At 49.1% G+C, this 22,121-nt stretch overlaps 3 protein-coding genes across 3 annotated transcripts; 1 reads left to right on the top strand and 2 right to left on the bottom strand.

The window, feature by feature from the left end:
• Positions 1-1,895: 1,895 nt before the first annotated feature.
• LOC144135520 (uncharacterized) lies at positions 1,896-4,533 on the top strand. The gene is made up of 3 exons (XM_077668167.1): positions 1,896-2,245; positions 3,121-3,372; positions 4,414-4,533. Exons 1-3 carry the CDS (start codon positions 1,949-1,951, stop codon positions 4,525-4,527), a joined length of 663 nt encoding a protein of 220 aa, XP_077524293.1. The 5' UTR covers positions 1,896-1,948; the 3' UTR covers positions 4,528-4,533.
• A 2,206-nt stretch (positions 4,534-6,739) lies between these two features.
• Positions 6,740-17,708, bottom strand: LOC144134528 (neprilysin-2-like). The gene is made up of 6 exons (XM_077667435.1): positions 17,549-17,708; positions 14,228-14,539; positions 12,910-13,107; positions 12,150-12,379; positions 9,557-9,700; positions 6,740-7,090 (listed from the first exon to the last, which is right to left on the bottom strand). The coding sequence occupies exons 1-6, from the start codon at positions 17,706-17,708 to the stop codon at positions 6,740-6,742; spliced, it is 1,395 nt and encodes a 464-aa protein (XP_077523561.1).
• Positions 17,709-18,569: 861 nt separating this feature from the next.
• Positions 18,570-20,742, bottom strand: LOC144135519 (uncharacterized). The gene is made up of 3 exons (XM_077668166.1): positions 20,589-20,742; positions 19,522-19,653; positions 18,570-18,831 (listed from the first exon to the last, which is right to left on the bottom strand). Exons 2-3 carry the CDS (start codon positions 19,627-19,629, stop codon positions 18,607-18,609), a joined length of 333 nt encoding a protein of 110 aa, XP_077524292.1. The 5' UTR covers positions 19,630-19,653; positions 20,589-20,742; the 3' UTR covers positions 18,570-18,606.
• Positions 20,743-22,121: the final 1,379 nt, after the last annotated feature.

Genomic DNA, 22,121 nt, shown 5'->3' with positions numbered 1-22,121 from the left:
GCAAAAAAGAAGAAAGTGCTCTATTGTTTCCGGCTTCGCAGAATACGGACACAATGGGGAGATCGCCAGACCAGGCCTGTAGCGCCAGTGATCTTGTCCGAAACATAAAATAGGCGGCATGCCCGTCCACCAGCACCACTTGCCGCCATCACTTGCCTCGTGGCCGGTGGCAGCGTTTTCCGACCAGGAGCACGGGTGGGTGCACTTGCGAGCAGATCTGCGGAACTTACGGTGGTACCAGCTTACAGCCGACGGCAGGTGTCGGGCCGCGCGTCGGATGGTCGGGGCTCTGACGAACGCGAAGCTGGTGGTGAGCAGCGGCATGACCGGAAATTCGGCGACGAACGGCGTGGTAAGGGCGCGAGGACATCGAGCCGCCTGGCAAGAGCATCAAGTCGAAATTTGATGCTGGCAAGCTGGAAATCTGCGGCAGTAGTTGGAGGCGGAGTGGCCACAGAGCTGACATTGAGGAGCCTTGAATAGTCCGTAACATGGTCAGCGAGCTCAGCGAGCTTGTCTAATGAAACATCACCCGCAGCTGCGAGGATGAGGACCATGTGTTGGGGAAGACGCTGAAGGAACAACTCACGCAGAAGGGGGTCGTGCTGAGCAGAGGAGTCTCAAAGAAGCTGGCGCATGCGACAGAGGAGCTGCTCTGTAGCGCTGAGGAGCCGCTGGAGTTTGCTGCGCTCGGATGATGACTGGCGGTCGATGATAGCGGCCTTCAATGTGTCGAAGGGTCGATCCGTGTCCGGCGAGCTAATGATGTCCTCTAGGTCCTCAGCGACGTCAGGAGGCAGGGACGACACGAGGTGGAGGAACTGGGTCTCCTGGCTGGTGATACCTCGCGGCTGGAAATGCGCCTCAACCTGCAGGAGCCAGGCGCGGGGGCTATTGGTCCAAAATGGCGGCAGGATGACTTGCTGGAACGCGGCCACTGAAGCATCGAGAGGCTGAGCATTCCAGGACAGGTCGCCGCCGGTATAGGAAGGGCGGAAGAGCCAGCGGAATCCATGAAGGAGAAGGGGGTGCGTGTTCGAAGCCGGGTCGCCAAACCTGTCGCAGTTAAGGCGAGGAAGAACCAGCTCTGACAACGTTCAGGTTCGAACTGTTTTTAATTGCGCTGATCGCGCAGCGGCTGCCTAGCCCAACTTCCTCCTTCTTCCATGGCCTGCGAGCCGATCGCGGCGCGAGGGGCGCTACAGTAACTAACATATTGACTCACAATATTTGCATCACAGTGAACTAACTATAAAGCTGCGCTAAGCGACACGGTCTGCTAAGCGAGATCGCCAGCTGCAGAGTTATGGGTCCGCTAGAGACGCAGAGATAGACACTTGAAGCCATGCCCTTTGTAGCTCCTCCTGATCAGCGCCTCGGTCGGCGACTGCTGGCAGTCATTGGAAGCGACCCCGCCCCATCCCTTGGCAAACTGCCGGTGCGCGGCACACCAGCCAGTAGCTGTGACATCATCATATTTATCAGCAGCAGCAGCAACCATCATCATCATTGGTACCGTATCGTTCAGATTATGGTATCATGGTGACAAAGCTGACCATTTGAAAAGAGGTTGTTGTTGCCTCAGAAGCGATGGCACATACGCACGGTGGGGGTTGGCCAGGGTTTGGTGCAGATCCAAACAGGAGAAAGAGTCATCTAAACTTCTCTCAAGCGGCTCATATATAAGAATTGAGGAACCTGAAAAAAAGAATAACGAATCTTGAGATCTTTTGAAGAGATTGACATGAAGAGAGGTAGTGAAAGACTTAATTTTTGTGCTAGAAGGAAGAGGAGAAAAAGAACTTTAAGGGAGCAGGAGAGGTCTTTCTGGTTGTCGGCCTGGCAAGCCATTAAACCTGTGGTCATCATCATCAACGTCAATGGGACGAAGAAAAAGCAGTAGGATACCTAGCGACGTTAGCGCTTGCCTTCGTGAAAGGTCGCGGCCATGGCCGCTATTAGCGGAGCTGCTGCTGTCGGGTGCGGCCCTACTGCTCCGCCAGAGGACGCAAAGACCGCAGATGAGGACGGGACCGCGACCTGGCCCCGAGACGATGACGCGGCGAGCAAGTGCAGGAACAGATCCTACATGGAACCCGACGCGGACAAGGAGCCTGCAGAGGCAAGGCACGAATGTTCGGCCGTACCCGGGGATGTCGAAAACGAGAAGATCTCTCTGTACGCATTCAAGGTGTCCTGGGTCCTTACCATGCCAGGCTTGTCCATTATCGGCGTCGTCTTACTTGTGAGTGTGCCAAATGAACGGCCATATGGCCACTTTCCCACGATGGGTAATATGCCATTGCTTGAGAGGCATCAACAACTGCGAGTGATAGACCGCTATTAAGTTCGTGATGGTGTCGCTGCGAGGCCTTACCAGGCATGTCGAAACGACTAGGTCAACAAGGCCTTTAACAGGATGGTTTCTAAACTTTACAAGAGTCGGAATGGACGCCTCTCAATACACAGAGGTTTACAGGACGACGTTGAAAGCTTAAAAGAATCTTAGTACACAGACACCACGGGCTTCATAAATCTCCACCGTGTATTTTGGCCTTCGAAAGCGATATTAATGTACGCGAAATGCGTTTAAAGCAATAGTTTTTGCTCTACTGCGCTGACTTTCTACTTGGGCCCTCGCGCTCTGGACGGTCCCTCTTGTCAGCCTCATCGCAGTAGCAGCAAAAATCTTAAGAAAACCACAATAGTGCCGGATTGAAAGTCATTAATTCCATGCACTTTTTGTGCACCGACCATAAATGTAGTGAAAGAAAAGCGTGTTTCGAGGCTTTAACCTTGCTGTGAGAAGGCGTGGATGCGTTATTCGTTTCAACTTTTCTCATAGCCTCCATGATCTCTCGGTAGCATTGCATTCCTCTTGCTCCCGTAAGTATGCGCAGTTTTGCAGTACGGTATGCGATGTGGTTTGCAGCAATTCGGAGACTTGAAGTGAGCCCCTGGTGTATACGAGAGTATGTTCTGCTACTAGCTCACAAATGCCAACACACTCAATTCGCGCTTTGTAGCCCTTGTGACAGATGTGAAGTGATAAATCTTCGAAACTGATTGAACGGAACTAGTAGAAGCTTGCAACCATGACCTCTCGCACACTCTGTGCAGGCATGTTCTCTATACAGGTGCTATGAGCCGCTGGTCGCAGATGCTGTAGGAGGCGCCACGATTATGAGCCTGGACAGCCTGGTTATTCTGGCGGAGTCAGTATATTTCCTGCTTACCAGAACTGTGCCGCTTCTGCTTGTCTTGCGGTTCCTGCTTGGCCTGCTGTGGGACATCTGCAAGCGTCAGCGGCATCCCCTGGTCTATCGGGTGATTTCTGCTGGCATCATCGTCCTTCTGATACTTGACAAAAAGGTCAGCCAGCCAATGAGACTACCCGGTAAAATGGCGCGACGTTGTGGGAATTGAATTGGCATCAACAACTCAGAGCTCAAATTCGAAAACCTTTTTTACGCGTTAAAGCAAATCTTCCGCATTGGCATCAGCACCGGCTGCACATAGTTGGCTGTTCATATTGGCTGGTGCGCCGAAGGCAGCCTGCCTCTTACCGTTCTGCCGCGAGATGAGATCTCGAATTCGGTGCATGAAAGCATGAAGGAAGGTATGGGTTGTAAAGCTTTACAGGCTTTCAGAGCAAGTGAAAGTACCTTTATCGGCGATAAATGCAGAAGAGACTTATAAATTAATTGCAAATGTATCCCCTGAGTAGAATGTCGCAACCCTAATGTGCCCGGCATTCCTGCATGAAAGCCACAAGTGCTGTGGCGCCTGTAGCGATGGAATCGAAGTTATCCTAGAAGTGGAAGAGTTTATAAAACATATTTGACCCTACACGAACAAGGAAGTCGACGACTGACCTCATCCGTACCGTCAAGGGAGAAGTCCATCACAATGCTCTATATTCACTTCGTCCACCGGACATAAAGAAGCTTCGCCACAATTGTCAACAATCACGCATTGGATGACGTTTGCACGGTCTTGGCCAACTCCTCTGTAACGCTGCTGAACCACGCAGTAAGGTAAGGGATAAAGAAGGGAGTGAAAGAAGAAAGGAAGAAAGAGGTGCCGTAGTGGAGGGCTCCGATATAATTTCGACCACCTGGGCATCTTTAACGTGCACTGACATCGCACAGCACATGGGCGCCTTTTGCCTCCATAAAAACGAAGCCGCCACGGTCGGGTTCGCACCCGGTAACTCCGGATCAGTAGCCGAGCGCCCTAATCACTGAGCCACCGAGGTTATGCTATGAACAAGTTATGCAATGCAAAATTATGCAATGAACAAAAACTGGCCAAACAGCAACATTTTCATTAGACTAGACATGCTGTGTGCAATCACAGCCTTTTAGGAAACGCTCAGGCTAGGTAGTATAATTTTATTTCTTTTTCTTGCAGGCTGCCCTGGAGACCTTCAGCAAACAGCTGCGGTACTGGGGGACATTGCTTGGCCGGTCGGCATTCCTCGGCTGCGCGGTCGCATTTGTGCAAAAAATTAAAGTGGATGACTAGTGACATGTGGCAAACGGAAGTAGTGTAATGAGACTCCTCATACTCATAAGGTTTTGCAGAGAGCGGCCTATCATGCTACTGCTTCTTCTGAGCCCCGATTTGGTTTTTCTTATCATTAATTTTTTTTACTTTCTGCTACGCTGCGCTGTACACGCATCGGCAGCCTGTTACAAAAAGAATGACCGCCGCCGCAGTCAGAGCCACAGTCCAGATTTTACGATCCACTGAGGCCACCTTGTGCTAAGAGTGTGGCCGTTATTATCTCTTGTGAAAATGCAGCGGGGCCTGGAGATAGAACTTGCAGCGCATATTCTAGCTATTCACCCACACGCCTAGCCCCGTGGTTTCTATGCCAGAAGCAAGGACAAGCTTTGGAAAGGAGAAATGATGTGGTGCTAGTGTAATCGGGTGTTCTGATGGGAGAGGGGCCTCTTGCATACGGCTGCGGTCTCTTTCTTGTGTGCGTCTTTCTTTGTTCCTTGTCCCGTTTTGCGCTACCCTCACATACTATGGATCTCTCCGGTAGCCGTGAAGAAATTTGTTTTCAAGGATATGTTTTTAGGTGTTTCACTCGAGGCAGGATTACGGTGTTTAAAGAAACGACGTAAGTCGTGGTTAAATGTTATCTTTATTCAGGAAATCTTGCTGGATGTAATGGCAGGTTTCTTCGTACGCATATACTCTGCTCTTTTACCGCTGACACTACCATTCAGTGTTGCTTCTCATGTGGGATACCGGTATATTCATATAACTATTTAATAAATTTGCGCTCGCCTCGCCAGGATATACATTTATGGACTAGAAATTTCATCCTGAGATTCTACTTATACGACCTGCGATTGCGACAGGAAAGACCGACTTTTAACTACGATTGCAACAGGAAAGGAAGTGAAAATTGTAAAGATGCCCAACCTTTATGCATCTACTTTCCTATCATTTCTCAACCATTAATTGCATTATTTCCTCTTTCATCTACACAGGCCTTTGTTTCTTTATTTCGGTGACTGTTCATTTTCTTCAATCCTATGGATATATATCTGCCAAAATCTTCCATTTCCGATCCTTAGCATAAGCCATATAAGCCACGGCGCCCTTAGCCGAAGCTGTCCTTGCAACAGTTAAATGAAGGCACAATCGCCGAGAACCTTTGCGGTAAGACAGGAGGGACAGCACTATTTCCAGTGCTCAATGCATTATGACGCTCAGGCTCCAGATCCGCAGAGCAGGGGAGTTCGCTTTCCTCGCATGTAACTGGCAATGCGTTTGCTAGAAGCCGAGTTATCTGTAAGCCAGATATTAAATTTCAGCGTTTTCGCGCCTTTCCCTCTCCTCTCGTGACTTGCGCGATCAAAGGTCGGCGCTCCTCCGCCGGCCGCACCTACTCGGCCCAATTTGGTCCCTTCGTCGGCTGCAGCCGCGCACGCAAAATCCTCGGCGGGCGGAGCTTCCTGGCACGCCTGAGCAACGCGGCTGACTGGCGGTGGCCACTGTAGCTGCGTAATGTCAAAAGAGAATGTAACCAACAGTCTTCCCTTAACCGATATAAGCGGGAGCGTGAAGTCGCCAGAACCTGCTGGGCAACTTCTGCGCGCGATTGTAGATTCTCTGCTGCGTGTAGAAGTGTATTATTTGGCTCAGGTGTTCGTAACAGCAAGTGTAATGATTTAGCGAGTCAATGGACTCTCCTTAAAAGGCATTTTAGGGCCCCTTTAAGACTGAACGACAGGTATGGCCGTGGAAGAGGCAAGGCCTGGAAGCTGGAGAGCGCAGAAATAAAGGCAGAGTCTGGCGTGAAAAGGACAGGAACCAGAGACAGTGATAACCGGACTGCGTTTTTGGAGATATCCTACGACGCATATGATATTCATGCTCACTGCTACATCTCTGGTTACGGGCTCAGTGTCTCTTGCTGAAGAAACTCAGAAAGAGGTTGCGAATCGTGGCGGTTCATCATAAATAATAGCAAAAGACCGAAATCCATCGCAATCTATAAAGCAACAATCAGTGTTTGTTACAAAAGGAAGAACTTTAACAGTGCATTGACTGTCGTTGTCGAATGACTGCATGATTTGCACGCTGAAGTGCAATGACCTGCTCAGGTCAGCAGTGATGGAAATGTGCCGCACATAGCTGCAGGCTGGCCCGAGTGTTGCCCACGTCATACTCACGAGCAATAGCAATGTGAACCCTTTTTTATTCCGGCCTGGGGATTCTACCAAAAGTAACACCTGTCCCGGGGGTTCATAAAGTCCCCCGGCTTGCAGGAAAAAGCATTGGCGAACTCGGGCATATTTTGCAGCGGCACTATGCAGCGAGAGCGAACGGCCCAGTATATGGACCCGGGCGTTCGACGCGGTTCGGCGTTTGAGTCGCACCACTTGAGGCAGTGCGACACGAAAAAGATCTGGTCGGCGCTGAGTCCAACGTTCGGCACCATCTGCGTCCTCAGATGATCCGGAAGCCGCTGGTAGGCGGCGTACGCCAGCAGGATGCCCGAGAAGTCAGCGAAGCCCTCCGAGTCCGTGTTGTCGCTTAGCGTCCTTGCACGTGATGCTGCCTCGGCCTGCAAGTGGACGGTACATAGGTGCGACAATCAGATTTCGAGCACTGTTAACTGTAGGTTTCATCCTTAAGCGAACATAGCGCAAAAGACGAGGACAAGGAAAGAAAACAACAGGACCAGCGCTATCATCGTTTTATCGTGTGACGATTGTCGGAGTTTCGGAGTGTCGTATCCTTCCCTGGCCGGCGAAGCGCACCGCGGAGACGCAGGAAAGAGGACGCTTTCCTTCTTCCCCACGGGTGAAGTAGCCAGAAGGTCAGCTCGAGAGCGCTGCGCCGCCTCCTTCCTCAAATTGGTCGCAAGCGCGCACCGCTCGCCGGAGCGGTCGCTGGTTGGCCGAAAGTGACAACGGGCAAGTGCGCCGAGATCTGCGGATACCGGCCGTGGCCGGGAGAGACGACAGCAAGCCGTTACAGCGGGAGGACGTCAGGTAATCGCGTCCCTTCTTCCCTCTTTGTTGTCGCCATCTTGTCCCGTCAGCCGCACGACCAAGCCAGACGGCAAGGGTCGCAGATCCAGCAGCCAGCGATTTTGGGATAACCCAATCAACGTTTGGGCCCGGGCAAAGCGTCCTGTTCCGTGTTGTGTTCCTATTTCGCATTGCCGCTGCGCCGCTGTGAGAACGGCCACGAGTGGTGTGCGACACCCGAAACTCGGAGTTCACGACCTATATTTGAAGGAGACTCAACGACCTGATTAGAACCCCCACAACTGGCGCCTCAGCGTGGTTCTCACGCGCAGACGCGCTCGAGCAACTCGCTCCCGGCGAACATGGCGGATCCGCAGTGTACACTGCCTGATCTGATCTGACTCGCAGGGGTCTAAGGAACGGCAATAAAAACTTGCAGTATATTACACGTGACTGATGCTTCGGCGACTCTGCTGTCTGAAGCCTATCATTTATTAAGGCGAAAGCCTTTAATGGCTCATCGTTGTCCGTCCGTCCGCGAAATCTGTCTCACTATACCTGTCAATCAAATGACGTCAACTCGATAAGAAAAAAAAAGTCCTTGTGTTCGAACCACCATCCTTCCGTTCCGCAACGGAGCGTGCTAACGACTACGCTACTTCCTGTCAACGCATACGCAGTTCTCCTAGGTAGACCAGTAATGGAGTCGAGATATATGAACGATCAGAGCAAAAAATTGCTCTCCCCATTCCCATCCCCAATCCCATAACCCATTTCACCCATCCTCTCCGCTACGTCCCAGAGGAGATCAGGGGAGTCACCCCGGGCCCGCTCCCCCGGCTGTGGGGGTCGCTATGTAGCTTTTTACTCCCCCCCTTCTTTTTTTTAAATTTTCCCCATCTACGGGTGGTAAAAGTATATCATTGGCTATAATGATAATTATGTCATTGTGTTATCTTTCGATTGGGTTAAGCCTGTTCTACGTTAGTTGTGCAGGCAGGTGCTTAATATTTTTCATTCTTTTTAGGTTGCTCGAGCCTAACGAATGTCTAGCGTAAAGAGGTGCTTATTATTTTTAATCTTTCTAGGTTGCCACAACCTAACGAATGTCTAGCGTAAGGGACGCTTTATTTTTCGCTCTTTTTTATCGTCCCACAACAATCTTTGTCTATCGTAAGGAACGGACAGGGACCCTTTTCATTCTTTTTACAGTCCCACAATAATTTTTATCTGGCGTAAGGACGCTGGAGAGTGCGGCAAGGCTTTGAATAAGACGGATGCCTCCCAAACGCCCTCCAGTGTCTTCAGAATTTAAGATTCACAAGCAGTGGTGTACTTAATCAACATCTTAACCACACATTCATCAGTGACACAAGCATCAACACCGCGCTAAAGGCTTTCGCCTCACCGCACTTTAGGTCAACGAAGTGCCCCCGTGAATTTTTCCGCTATGGATTAGTAGTGCGCTTTAGGCGTGCGTGTAGAGAAGAATATTAGTCTGGTTAACCTCCCTGCCTTTCCTCCTCCTCCTCTTCTTCCTCCTCCTCCTCCTCCTTAGGCGTGCGTGAAGAAAGAGCGAAAGCCGATAATGAAAAGCAGAGATTTTAGATTGCATGTAAAATTCGCTGACATGCTACTCCGCGTGTGGAAGGGAATTGGGGTTTGAAAGACGAAAGCAGCGAGGCTCGCAGAATTTTGGAGTAAAAAATTCAAAATTATAGATTTTTATGGCGCAAGAGCATCCATGGCCGAAGAGCTCCATGAAAGAAGTTAAAGGAGGAAAAATTTACGAAATGAATAAAAATAAATGGGCATTGAATTTGGGCTACGTTACCATTACAAATGCTAGCCCAAATGATGCTTTAGTTGCAAGTTTCACACATTCGACCGCTTTAAACTCGTTGATTTTTAAAACCTATACAGTTTTCCATTAAGAGCACACAACTTAATGGACCAAAGTAGGCTAGACTAAAAACGAAGAACTAATATTGACTACTCCTAGGCACCAGTTACGGAATCTGTTGCATGGTGGGCTGTCGAACGGGCGGTATGCGTACCCGTTGATAGGAGGCACGAAGGCAGAGCACCTTCTCCTTGTACTGGCGCATTGTGGGCGTGTTCCAGAGGTCGTGGCGGGTGAACCGGTACGAATACGTGATGCCGTTGGCGTCGAAGGCGTGCATTATTTCGTGGCCGATGGCCTGCGAACGAGGTTCAAGAAGACAAGTTGCGGAAGGGGGAAATGCACCTTCCAGACATCCCGAAAATGTACGGCTCATCCAGGAAAAAAAGGTGGGACAGGAACGCACACTGAAAAGACGATACAGCGACCGTCATCCCTTGTCATGCCCGGTCTCGTATATCAAAATCAGTGTACTGACGCACCCCTGTGACACAACGCAACTGGCCACACAGTCTACTACGGAAGAGGAAGTAGACGATCGTCTGCCTTTTTTTGGACGTTCTGGTGAAACGCGACGGCCCTGGAGTGTCATTAAGTGTATTCCGAAAGGACATGCACACTGGCATGTACCTCAGCTTCAGTTTTGTGCACCTGGCTTGTCACAAGAAGTCCTTTGTCGCCTCACTTGTCCGCCGTGAGGAAAAGCTCTGCTATACGCTGGAAGTGAAAGCGACGGATCAGGATATATACCGTTCGCCGGGACCTGATGTCTTCGGGCTATCCCAGTTCCTTTATACGGAAAGTCGAGAATCGCCTAGCTCAACCGCCGCCACAGCAACCCCAGCGAGAGAACAAGAAAAGAATTCCGATACCCCACGTCCCCGGAGTAAGCGAATGCTTATCCCGCGTATTCCGATCTTACGAAGTCGACGTCGCACATGTATCCACGCGGAAGTTCAGACACGCGATGGTTACCGTGGAAAACAAGGTAAAGAAGGAGAAGTTCCCGGCCATTGTGTACAGGATTCCTAGCGCTGATTGTGAGCATGTTTACATTGGCGAAACAGGCGATTCGCGGAAAAGGTTGCAGCAGCCCCACAATCATGTCAAGAACAAGAGCGTGGCAACCAGCGCACTGGCTAATCATGCTGTCTCCGAGGACCATGACATCGACTGGGATGGCGCGAAGATAATTGGAAAAAAAAACAGCAAGACGACAAGGCTTTACCAGGCATATTTTCATATTCAACCAACGACACACACGGTTAATCGCAACGAAGGCAATCTGCCCCTGATATACTCCCGCTGCTTACGTCATATCATGAAACCTATATAACCACCCTTCATTTCCTTTCTTTCATTGCGAACAAGGCTCCTGTACCGGTGCCGAAACGTCATTTTTACAACGAATGCTCAGTGCTTAAAAAATTTCCGCCATGAACATACCCGAACAGACAGGATTCCGTGGAACCTTGAATCTCAACCCAAATGTTAAATAAATGCATCTCTTTTCAGCATCGCAGTCTACAAGGTTCACATGTGTCGACAAAAAGTAAAAAAAAAATGAAGGGTTATCTCCGAATGTGAAGGGGGTGTCTGCGTAGCTGTGCAGGGGATCATAGGAGTCGTACATGTGCTAGGAACCCATGGTCATGTGTCAGGGGTTTTAATGGGTCCCCTGATCCATCCACACCTACTGGTTCGCATAAAATTGGCCTACTCATGAGCTCAATGAATATGGTATGGGGTGTGTAGCCTTTAACGTCCCAGAGCCGAACATAGATTGCGAGAGACGCCGTAGTACAGGGCTCACGAATAAATTGAACCGTTTGGGGCCACTTTAAACAGAACTGAAATCATACGGATACAGGTGCCTTTTGCTTTTCGCCGGATAAGAAATACCACAATCGCAGCAAGTATTCGGACCCACGACCTTAGTTTCAGCAGCCGAATGCCAAAGCGTTGCAGCTACCATGGTGCCTGCAACCAATGGATCACGTGACCGATAGGTCTCATTGTAGAATATGACGTCAGTGACCATTTTCATGTTGAAATGACGATATTTTGTGCAAACCGCACTGTCTAACACTGCAAAAACTAAGCTCGATGCTTCTTTATGTACTATAGGGCCTGATTGTTGACTTCATACCTTAGCGTCTCGTTTAACATTGTTTCCATCTCTTCGTTTTTTGGGCACATTTAACTTCTATGAAGCTGCCGAAAAGACGGGGCATTCCACGCTTTCCTTTAAAAGCAGATGAACGAACAGTAGCCGAGCCTTGAACGCCTTTTAGACACAAATTTATATAACGGTCGTTTAAAGAGCACAGCTCCTGGAGCGACCCTGTCTCCCGTGTTATCCCCTGGAAACAACATTCCTTGTACCGGGCAGAGTTCGCCATTTCGTTTCAGTAAGAGCAGGAAAAAAACTGAAAACTGGTTTTGGGGGAAAGGAAATGGCGCAGTGTCTGTCTCACATCTCGGCTGACACCTGAACCGCGCCGTAAGAGAAAGGATAAAGGTGGGAGTAAAAGAAGAAAGGAAGAAAGAGATGCTGTAGTGAAGGGCTCCGGAATAAGTTCGACCACCTGGGAATCTTTAACATCGAACAGCACACAGGCGCCTTAGCGCGTCATCTCCATCGAAACGCGGCCGCCGCGGTCGGCATCGAATCCGGGAACTCCTGATCTGTGGCCGATCGCCTTAACCACTGAGCCGTCGCGGCGGAAGCTATTTTCAAACCGTACCTGTCCCAGAGCTCCGTAATTGAACGCACTCGAAGCGCCATTGATGAAGAACGGAGGCTGCAGGATGCCGACAGGAATGGTCACTTTGTTTTCGCTGTCTTGGTAGTAGGCGTTGACGGCAACTGAGGTGAAGTTCTCGGTGGTGTTCTGCTTGAAGATGCGTGTCGTCAGCAGGCGGTGCGACTCAACATAAGGACCGAAGAATTCCTCACGAGCGCTTGGAAAGGCCGCTGCGCCAACGTAGAGTAAAAAAAAATTCGCACCAGATTTAGAATTACAGATTAGCTGTGGTTTAACTACTTCTGAACCTGGCTAGAGAGCGGAAGCTGTGGTATATCGGGCAACTAGGCGCGGCTTGACATCTGTAACGTTAAGTACGTTCCGCACACTGGATAGGGAGCGCGCCCACCGTGCCACCCTGGCAGGTGGCAGTTACATTAATGGTTGATCGCGCGAGGTTGGCCACCCAATGAACGCTGCGACCTATTCTACCACGCTCTACAAGTGAACTGAAAGGTAAAAGGTCAAGCGGTGCGACACCGGGGTTTATCACATAAGGTACGGCCTATAGCCGCACTTGAACTCTGGCTGACTAGAAGGTCAACCGGCAATCGGCTTTACATAGCGTAGTGAAGCCTTGGCTTCAAAACGGCCAATTGATGCGATGCCTGAGAGCTTCGAATGTCACGCTCACATGGGATAAAGTCCGAGAAGATAGCAAAGAGCGACAAGCGGGAACAGTGCAACGCTGAATGCTCACCGAAGAAGGCTTCCACGAGGGAGTCTGTGGCTAACTCCTTCGGGTGGGCCATGATGAGTCGCATGTTTCTGGCCTTGCCGTTCATCAAGCACCACACGGGTTCCCGGATCCAGCTCGAGTTCCTAAGCTTCTCGATGAGGCTTTCTTTTACGTTCATCGCCACTTGTCTGGCGGCCTCCACAGCACTGTGAGGGACCACTGAAAAAGAGCAAAGTTCGTTCGAGAACGATAAGGCACCCATCGCAGTGTGCGCGCCAACACGGGAAAGATCAAAAAGCACGCTCTCAGATCTCTCTGGTCTTCTTCCCTAAATAACCATAGTTTTTAGTTTCCACTTGAAATTGTGATCCCAAGGGCTCCTACTAAGTTAAATGAAGTCTGAACACTTTGCCGAGATTCACATCGGCCATAAGCAAGTTGTCAGGAGCGCAGTGGAGGGCAACTGGAGTTATGAAAAGTGTCTTAGAATGAGGGCAACAATTCCAGATTATGGAAGCTCCAGATGAAAAAGGAGGTTCTCTGATAATTCATTTTTCTTTATCTGTGTATGCCTGCGTGGCCCAGTCTGCTATCTTCGGCAGTGCAACACAGGAAAGGGGAGCCGCAACGCTTTCAGCTCGAGCCTATAGCGTGACATCTCGATAAAAAAGATGTCAGACAACCCTACCCTAGCCTGCTCGCACAAAATATCAATTTAGAATAGTAGCTTTTAATAAGGGAATCCCTGGCCGTCGCATAGTCGTAGCTGTCAACATTAGGCTTTCGGCGGTGACCTTTACCACACCATTAGAGAAGGTCGGGAGAAAAAAAAAGAAGGAAAAGAGAAAGAAGCACCGTAGAGGAGGTCGCCGAATACAGTTAGTGGTGGGGTTAACTGAAACAGAAGGTACATTTCGCGTGATCAGTAGACGCCTTTAGCATGCCGTGTACCATGTTATCGTTAAGGTTACGATTGTATCGGGAGCCCGCCTACTGTCAGTGAGCATGCGCTGATTGGTCCCGATGCGGGAGGCGTGCGTGCAGCTGCCGGGTACGTGGCGCCATTTGGCGCCGCCGAGGCGATCTGCGCATGCGCATTGGCGATGGGCGGTCTCCCGATATTCCGGTAACACTATCGGTAACACGGTACACGGTATGCTAAAGGTGTCTAATAAAGGAGGCTTCCTATCGGGTTGGCTGGCAGGTGGTCGCTGAGCCCTGTTCTTTATTCTCGCCTCTTGAATTTATCCTGGGCCACGAATACCGCAGAAGCACACCTCTGACGCATTGGTCTCGAGCCGTTCACAAAATATCCTTTTAGTTTCAAACTATTACGCACCCCTGCGGAGGAAGTGCTTTGTGATGGGCAGTGATATGACGCCGTGCACAGCCTGCAAGCAGAAGTCCCCAATTGGGTCCGGTTGCGAGAAGAACAGGCTCCTGGCCAGTGCCATCATAGACTGGCCGTGGACTAGCGGGAGAAGCCGGTGAATCAGGCTCCAGGACATCAGCAGCCGAGAATCTCCGCGTGCCAAGCGGGTGTTGTCCATGAGCAACACCACGAGTGCCGTTGCGTCGTTCCACACCACCACCACGTCGGGGCCCGCGAACAAGCCGCCCGTGTAGCGTCTGATGAGCTCGTCCCAGCGGTCTTGAGGAAGCGCGGGGTCAAAAAAAAAAAACGCTGTTTTAAGGCGAGAGCCTTTATTAACGGCTGATCGTTGTCCGTCCGTCCGCGAAATTTGTCACACTATAGGTGTCAACCAAATGACGTCAACACGAGAAGAAAAAAATCCTTGTGCACGGCGGGATTCGAACACCCATCCTCACGTTCCACAGCCGAGCGTGCTAACGACTACGCTACTTCCTGCCAACGCGTGTGTAGATCTCCTTCCCTATTTTAACCCGTTATACTTGGTGGCACGGGCTGGGACACGTTATTTTTTCGTTCTATTTATGGTTCCACAATAAATTTTGTTGTCTATTGCATCGAGAGTCCCAACCTAGGTTCTCAATCTACTCTGTCTGTCTGTCTATCGGTCGCAAGACGGTGTGGGCATGGCAATTGTTTTTTCTTTAGCCCAGTCTAACCTCTGTCCAGCTTGAGGACAGCCTGTTATACATAGTGGCACGGGCAGGGACATTTTATTTTTCTTTCTTTTTTATAGTCCAAGAGTAATTTTTGTCTAGCGTAAGGATTGGTGCCGTAAGAGGATTATTATTTTTCAACCTTTTAGGCTGCCCCAACAAAATTGTGGCCTAGAGTAAGGACGCTGGAGAGTGTTTGCGAAAAGCCGTCGAATCAGATGGATGCCTCCCAAACACCCTCCAGTGTCTCGAGCATTTAAGACTCGCAAACAATTGTGTACTTAATTAACATCTTAACCACACATCAGTGACACAAGCAGCAACACCGCCCTAAAGGTTTTTGCCTCACCGCACTTTAAGTCAACTAAGTGCCCACTCTGAATTTTTATTACCCCTAGCTGTGAGGAAATAGTGAATCCCTCTCGATAACACTGGTGAGGGGGTTCTGCGAGGTCATGACAGGAATTACACTGGCCAGGAAAGAAGACCAGCGTAAGTGACCGATCACCGGAGTGACGTAATCCCATCTCCCTGCGCTTTATTTGACGAAGACAGCGATAACTAGACTGATAGGACTTTCCTTCTACTCAGCGCTGCGAAAGATTCAGCACACATTCATTGCCTGCAAAGAATCCCTTCATTTTCCGCCGCACAGTTCATCGTTACTGTAGTGGGAGCTGCTGACTGATATCGCACATTCTGGCTGTTGAGAGTGAGAATATGTGACGAGTATTATGCAGTGTAACTTCAACGCACCTTGTGAGACGTAATTTCTAGTTAAGGTTCCAAGTTCGCTCACGAACGTCGGCATGCTCCTTGGGCCATTACGGGCATTTTGCATTGCTCGTCGCACTGGATGACAAAAAAATAAACAGACGTATGCAATATCAGTAACAAATGAAACGTGAACAAGAAAACGGAGGCGTCAACACACACAAAAAAAAACCTTACAAATTAGCTCCTGGAGAGCAAGTACCGCGAGGCGGCCCCCATATCGGAACTCGTGTTGAACAGTCTTCGCACCTTGGAGGTGAAATTATCCTCCGCTAGTATTGAGCTTCCCCTAGCTAAGAGCTTCTTAATTTTCTGTTCGTTGCAGAACTGCCTTGTTCGCATTTCATTTCTTGCAAATAGCGAAACCCTTCCTAGGCAGTATCGAAGAATCTCGCTCTGGTACAGCCTCTGAAATATTCTTCATAACTCACTACAGCTTTTTCTGGCAGAGCTTGTTCACGAAGAAGCGGCAACACGTGAACACCGAGATGCTTAGAGCAGATGAGTGGAACGGCAAGAAGGGGAAACACTCATTGCTTATTACATTTGCTAACCCGGTCACTGTGAACATATCACGTCAGCGAATTACCGCGCAAGCAAATCTGTATTGCTGTATGCATCGAATAAACTTAACTAAGGCCAAGGTCAAGAAATGCTACACGATAGCCTACTGCGCTGATCGACCTTCAGGGCTAGTTTATGCATAGTGTTCCTAAAATTAAGGTTTGGTTTATTGGGGGTTTAACCTCCCAAAGCGACTCAGGCTATGAGAGACGCCGTAGTGAAGGGCTCCGGAAATTTGGACCACCTGGGGTTCTTTAACGTGCACTGACGTCGCACAGTACACGGGCCTCTAGAATTTCGCCTCCATCGAAATTCGATCGCCGCGGCCGGGATCGAACCCGCGTCTTTCGGGCCAGCAGGCGAGTGCCGTAACCATTCAGCCACCGCGGCGGCATTTCTAAAATTAAACAAGTTTCAACAATTACTTTTAAACAAGTCGCCTCGATCACTAGAGATATCACTGTTTGTACCCTCTCCAGCAGATGGGTTTACGATTGAGGGAATTTTCGGACCATAAGGACATTGTTGCCGTATTTCAATGTTTTTCACAGAATGCCCTGCACATACATTACACGGCCAGCTTTTCTATCAGCGGCATCGGAAGAAATCTGGGGAAGTGAGCGACAAAGCGCTTCAACTATGCAAACGCTCTGTCGTGTCATCATCACTGCCTAATCTTTCTTCCACTATGAAAGCCCATCTTTCCGTGCTGGGGTGTATTTATTTTTTATTACATTTGACTGTAAGGTTTATTACATTTGGTTATTGCATGACATAAGGTTACTACATTTGGTTTAAGGTAAGGTGAGGTTGTTCTATAAGGCTGACATCGGTGGCTACTCATGAGCCTTTTGTCCGTCGAAATGGGCGTGGCTTAAACTGGATGCGTATTCTTCCTCCAGAATACGGTAATCATCGCTTTCCTTGTCTCGGATCGCGTTAGTAGGATCAAAGCTTAACCACCTTTAAATCAAACAGCCCTCTGTTTCTGTCTTGCAATGCTTTACAACGGATCGTTTTCTAAATATTTGTAATTTTCATTTTCGCACGCCAGTTATTGATGTAATGTTACGCGCAGTTCAAGATGAGAGGAATTGAGAGGCAAAAAGGAGGGCTCGTTGTTACGCAGCCGTCATCCCCATTTTTGGCGCTCCAACCAATCGGCGGGGTACAAATTGTACAAGTGGACGTTTCGACGCATTCTCCGAATACGTGGCCCTCAAGGTGTACGTACCCACGTACTCGCCTCGAATGATGCGCGTGACGAGCGCCGTGGCGTCCAATCCCGGATCGTAGAGGCGCACGTAGTCCATGTAGTACCGCGCCAGGCTCACGTTGTCGTAATTCCCGTGGTTTTTCGCCAACCATTTTTCGTCGCTGTCGTAGATCAGCATCTGCGGTAGCCCGTCCCTCCCAGCGAATGAGTTTTTTTTTTTTCTGGAGATATCCGTAGGCATATCTGCAGGTATATGTAGATATCAAGGTACTGCCTACAGATATCTCAGAAAAGTTAAGTGTAAGAAAATCCGCGTCGAGAGTAAACGGGCTTTTCGGAGGGGGAGTGCCATGTAACCCTCTGGCAGCCCTAACGATGATTAAGTAAGTGCATTGGGCCGAACTCTTGACCGACCAGTGCCATCGCAAACGGACAAAATTAACGAGCGATATCTTTCTCCGAGCGCATGTGGGAAAATTTAGGGTTTACACAAACGCTTCCGAGGGACAGAGAATTAGCAAATGGAACGTACAGGACACGACCGGAACTCAGGGGCCACTGAAAGCATCGCCATGAGTTCTCTGATAATGTTTTCTGTGTATTCCTGGGCCTCATGTAACATTATTTTGTGCTGGCCAAAACGACTCAGACAAGCAGCACATAACAATGGCGCCTTCACTGCTTGACACCGTAGCATAGAGGAGAGGTTGCAAAAGGTGACTGATTCAGAAACAGAAAGGGAGGGCGTGAAATGTGAAGAAGACTTTGCGCCCAATTTCGACTTCAGACAAAAAAAAAATAGAAAGGACGAGTGACCAGTTGTACAGCGGAGGGTAAGCTTCTTTAATTTCTTGTACAATGAAAACTCAAAAGTTATATTCTTGGAAACTCAAAGCGGGAGCACCCCAACACCTTAATACTAAATCTTTAAGGGATTCGCTTTCGAGAAAGACATATTTTAGTATCTCAAATCAAAATGAACCAAGGCGTATTTAAGTAGTACATCACATTCGCGCTTCAAATGCAAGAACTGAAATCAGTTCAGGATGTGATGTACAAAAGACGTCATGTGAGGTTTAACGAGTCCCCTTCCTATTCGTATCACAGTGAGGGACGGTGAGTACTTCTAAAATTTTGTTGGGAAGATGGGGCCTGTTGAAGTAGCCGATCTTGAAGAAGGTTGGGAATCCGTATTCCAAGGACAGTCGCGTGATTAGTTCCATGGTATCGAAGTTCGGGTCGTAGGGCATGTTGGACATGTCGAGGCCCAGCTGGCTGAGGAATGACTTGAGCGAGTGAACCTGCACGTGAGATGGCATGAAACACATGTCTGAGAATCTGCCCGCAAGGAATAGAATATGAGAGCTCAAAAAATTTAATTATTTATTCAGATAACTGCAGTTCCCGCAGGGGCATTATTGTAGGATTAATAACAAGAAAACAATAATGACTGGAGCACAAATATTATTTCAGGGTGACTTTCGCATGGATGGCAAAAATATTAAAAAAAAACTAGAATTGTACGATTCCGATATTAGCACATTTCAATTACAACTACGAGACAAAGCATGACATTCTTCACTTTCATTATAACGCAGCACGTAACACGTAAATCTTAACTCGTCACGATCCCAAGCACAACACGGAGCAAAACCTTACGCAAGGAGCACCAAGTTACTTAACAACAAAATTTCTCAAATTTGTGCTTAAATATGAACAAGGACTAAGCATAACCTTATCAAGAAATTCGTCCCGCTCATTTGGCGCCATCGGGAAAAAATTGTACTGAAGTTCGTTTGCGTGAAAGTGTTTGTACGCACGTTAAAAGTACGGTCGCCGCGGGTGGATACATGAGTTGGGTTTGTTAAAATGGTTATTTATCGCTGCCTCTGCTACAATTGAGTTCATTATAAAAAAACTCAATAGCACGGACACTTTCTCTTATATTTCTAGCAGAGTGCACGCAATGTCTTTAAAAACAGAGCCCCCACCTCGGATCTCCTTGCGTCAGACCCGAGGCGCTTGCAGGCCTGGAATAAGCCGGCAGCCTTCTCCACAGCGCGCTGATTTGCTGCCGGGACGCGGATGTTGGCCAGCATGGTTTTGCTTCCTGTAAGCAGTTTCTGATGGGAAGGCGACATGGACGACAGTCAGAACACAGGATAGAATTGCTGCTTCGCACAGGACTAGCTCGCGTTATGCCAGCTGAAATTACTTCGTGCTTCTGCGACCATGTGCCATTTCATAGCGAGAGCTACACAAGAGGCTCCTTACAGCATCATCAGCAGAAGACCATCTACTGCAGGATAAAGACTTCTAGCATGTACTGTCGGCCGCAAAGTTTGCGGGATCTGCGATGAGTGGCAGAGCGAGGCGTAACTAAAGCTCCTTGATAATAAGCGTAACTGCTTTGCTGCGCCATCTGCCGTCACAGAGCATGGTGTCGAGGCTCACTCACAGTACTGCCGCAGCGGGCGTGCCGTGAGCCTCGACACCGCACTGTGGCGGCAGATGGCGCAGCAAAGCAGTTACGCATATTATCAAGGGGAATTAGGTACGCCTCGCTGCGCCACGCATCGCAGAACCCGCAAACTTTTGCTGCCGACAGTACCTGTTTTCCCAAGAGCATAGGCGCTTTCAAATTGTTCGATTTCTGGTCGCAAAATTCTGGTGTTGAGATTGGCCATGAAAAGAAGGCAGGCACAAAAAGGGAGGGAGTGAACGTGATACAGCAACGTCTGTGACCTGCACCGGTACACCTTCCACAGATTCTGCTTGTCGGACTGCTGCGCTCGCGTCACTCAGCCGCACGCACCGGGAAGTACGCCATTCACCCTCTCCCCTTTGTGACGCTCTTCGTGTTCACCTGTAGTATTGCAAGGCGAATTTGCAAGTTAAGAAAAAAAAAGCGCCGGCTCGCTTGGCATGAAATTTTTGTTACTGCCCATCTAGCGCCTCCTCTATTGTAGAGGAGGCGCTGGCCCATCCTTCAATTCATAAAGCGTTATTTTCTTTCGTCAAGACTCGAAGAGGCAGTGCGCCAAGCCTATGAACCCACCGTTGTTAGGACGTGAGTCTGGCGGCCGCTGTATCTTCCGCACACGAACGCGTAGAAATTGTTGCATGGTGACTGCCTTCGGTTGAGAGATGCGCTGATCAGGCGTGCGGCAACCTGATCACCCCCGGCAGGGTCCGGAGGCACAGTAGGCGGCGGGGGACCTGCACGAAAACCAGGATCAACGAACAGAGCGCTGGAGACCCACAGTGTATACACAGCACTGATGCTATCCTTCTAGGAGAACTCTAGTTTGGGCAAGTTGGATGATTATTCACAAAGAAAACGGCGCGAAATACGGGGACAAAAGAGAAACAGACACGACAGGACCAGCGACAGGATTGGCGCTGGTCCTGTCGTGTCTGTTTCTCTTTTGTCCCCGTATTTCGCGCCGTTTTCTTTGTCTATCATTCTAGCAGCACGAGATGTTTTCAAATTAACGGAAGAATGCAACGTGATTGTCGATCGCACTTAGTATCCTTGCTGTCGAAGAGGTCTTTGCTTTTTGTTCAAAGGAATAAAACACAACCGCGCCCACTCGTTGGCATTAAAAAAGAAAAACGAAACTGTTTTCACGACTCCTTAATTATATTTTGATAACGTACAATAAACAAGATTCTCAATAATCACCAGAGAACGAAGTCATGACGTCATGAGGGATTTCGAAATCGCCGCTCAGAAAGCTTTAATGTTGTTTTTCACAGACAGCCATGTACAGCAACTACCTGGTATTTCAATTATCAATAAACATTCCGCCCGTACTGCCAAAGTTGAGTTCCAGGGCACAACATTCATTTCTAGCCAACTCAGAAAGACAGAGAAGTTCAGTTCAGCACCCTATGTTCTTTTGTCGCCCTCTTGTTCATTACTATGAATGTATTTTCTTGCGACCGTACAGTTTTAAGAAAGATAAATGTTCTCAGCATAACTCCCGCGTCAGAAGAGCAATGCATTCACGCACGATTGTCCAAAGGTGGCATGGGTCGAGGCCGAGGCGGCGGAACGAATGGTCCCCCATGGTCTGGGCTATAAGGGTTAGTTCGGGATCTGGAGGACGCCTCGCCGCTGCCGCTGTAGGCGCCTCCCGTGCCTTCTCGATTGCTCCCGATGCCGTCCGCGTCACCATCGTCATCACTGCTGTCATCTGCGTAGCAACGGACCGTAACCAGACAAAGCGCGCATGCCCAAGAAGTTTCTTGAACGCGTTTGCGGTCTAAGTAGTCACATTTGTTATTGACAACAAGACATGTACTGCTTTTATGGTATAGGTGCCTACTTACCAAGGGCTCAGAGAGGCCTTTTTTTAGCCAATGATATATGACTTTTTTTCAGAGGTGTGATAAGCGTCGCCCTTCATATTTTCCTTGAACCAGCTTTACAAAGGCAACGGTTCTAAACAGCGAGGTTTCTCACCTGCTAATCAACAGTCCCACAGCGCTTCATCTACAGCTTGCGTCAACTTTGGCACCGTATTCGACAGAGGTTCACCAACGAAGAGCATGTATTAAAACGGAGTTTGCGCGAGCTATTGTGCAG

Source organism: Amblyomma americanum, chromosome 5, assembly GCF_052857255.1.
Source record: "Amblyomma americanum isolate KBUSLIRL-KWMA chromosome 5, ASM5285725v1, whole genome shotgun sequence".
NCBI classification, from domain to species: Eukaryota; Metazoa; Arthropoda; class Arachnida; order Ixodida; family Ixodidae; genus Amblyomma; species Amblyomma americanum.
Note: the sequence above shows the minus strand (reverse complement) of the source record. Positions and strands in the feature narration are given on the sequence as shown.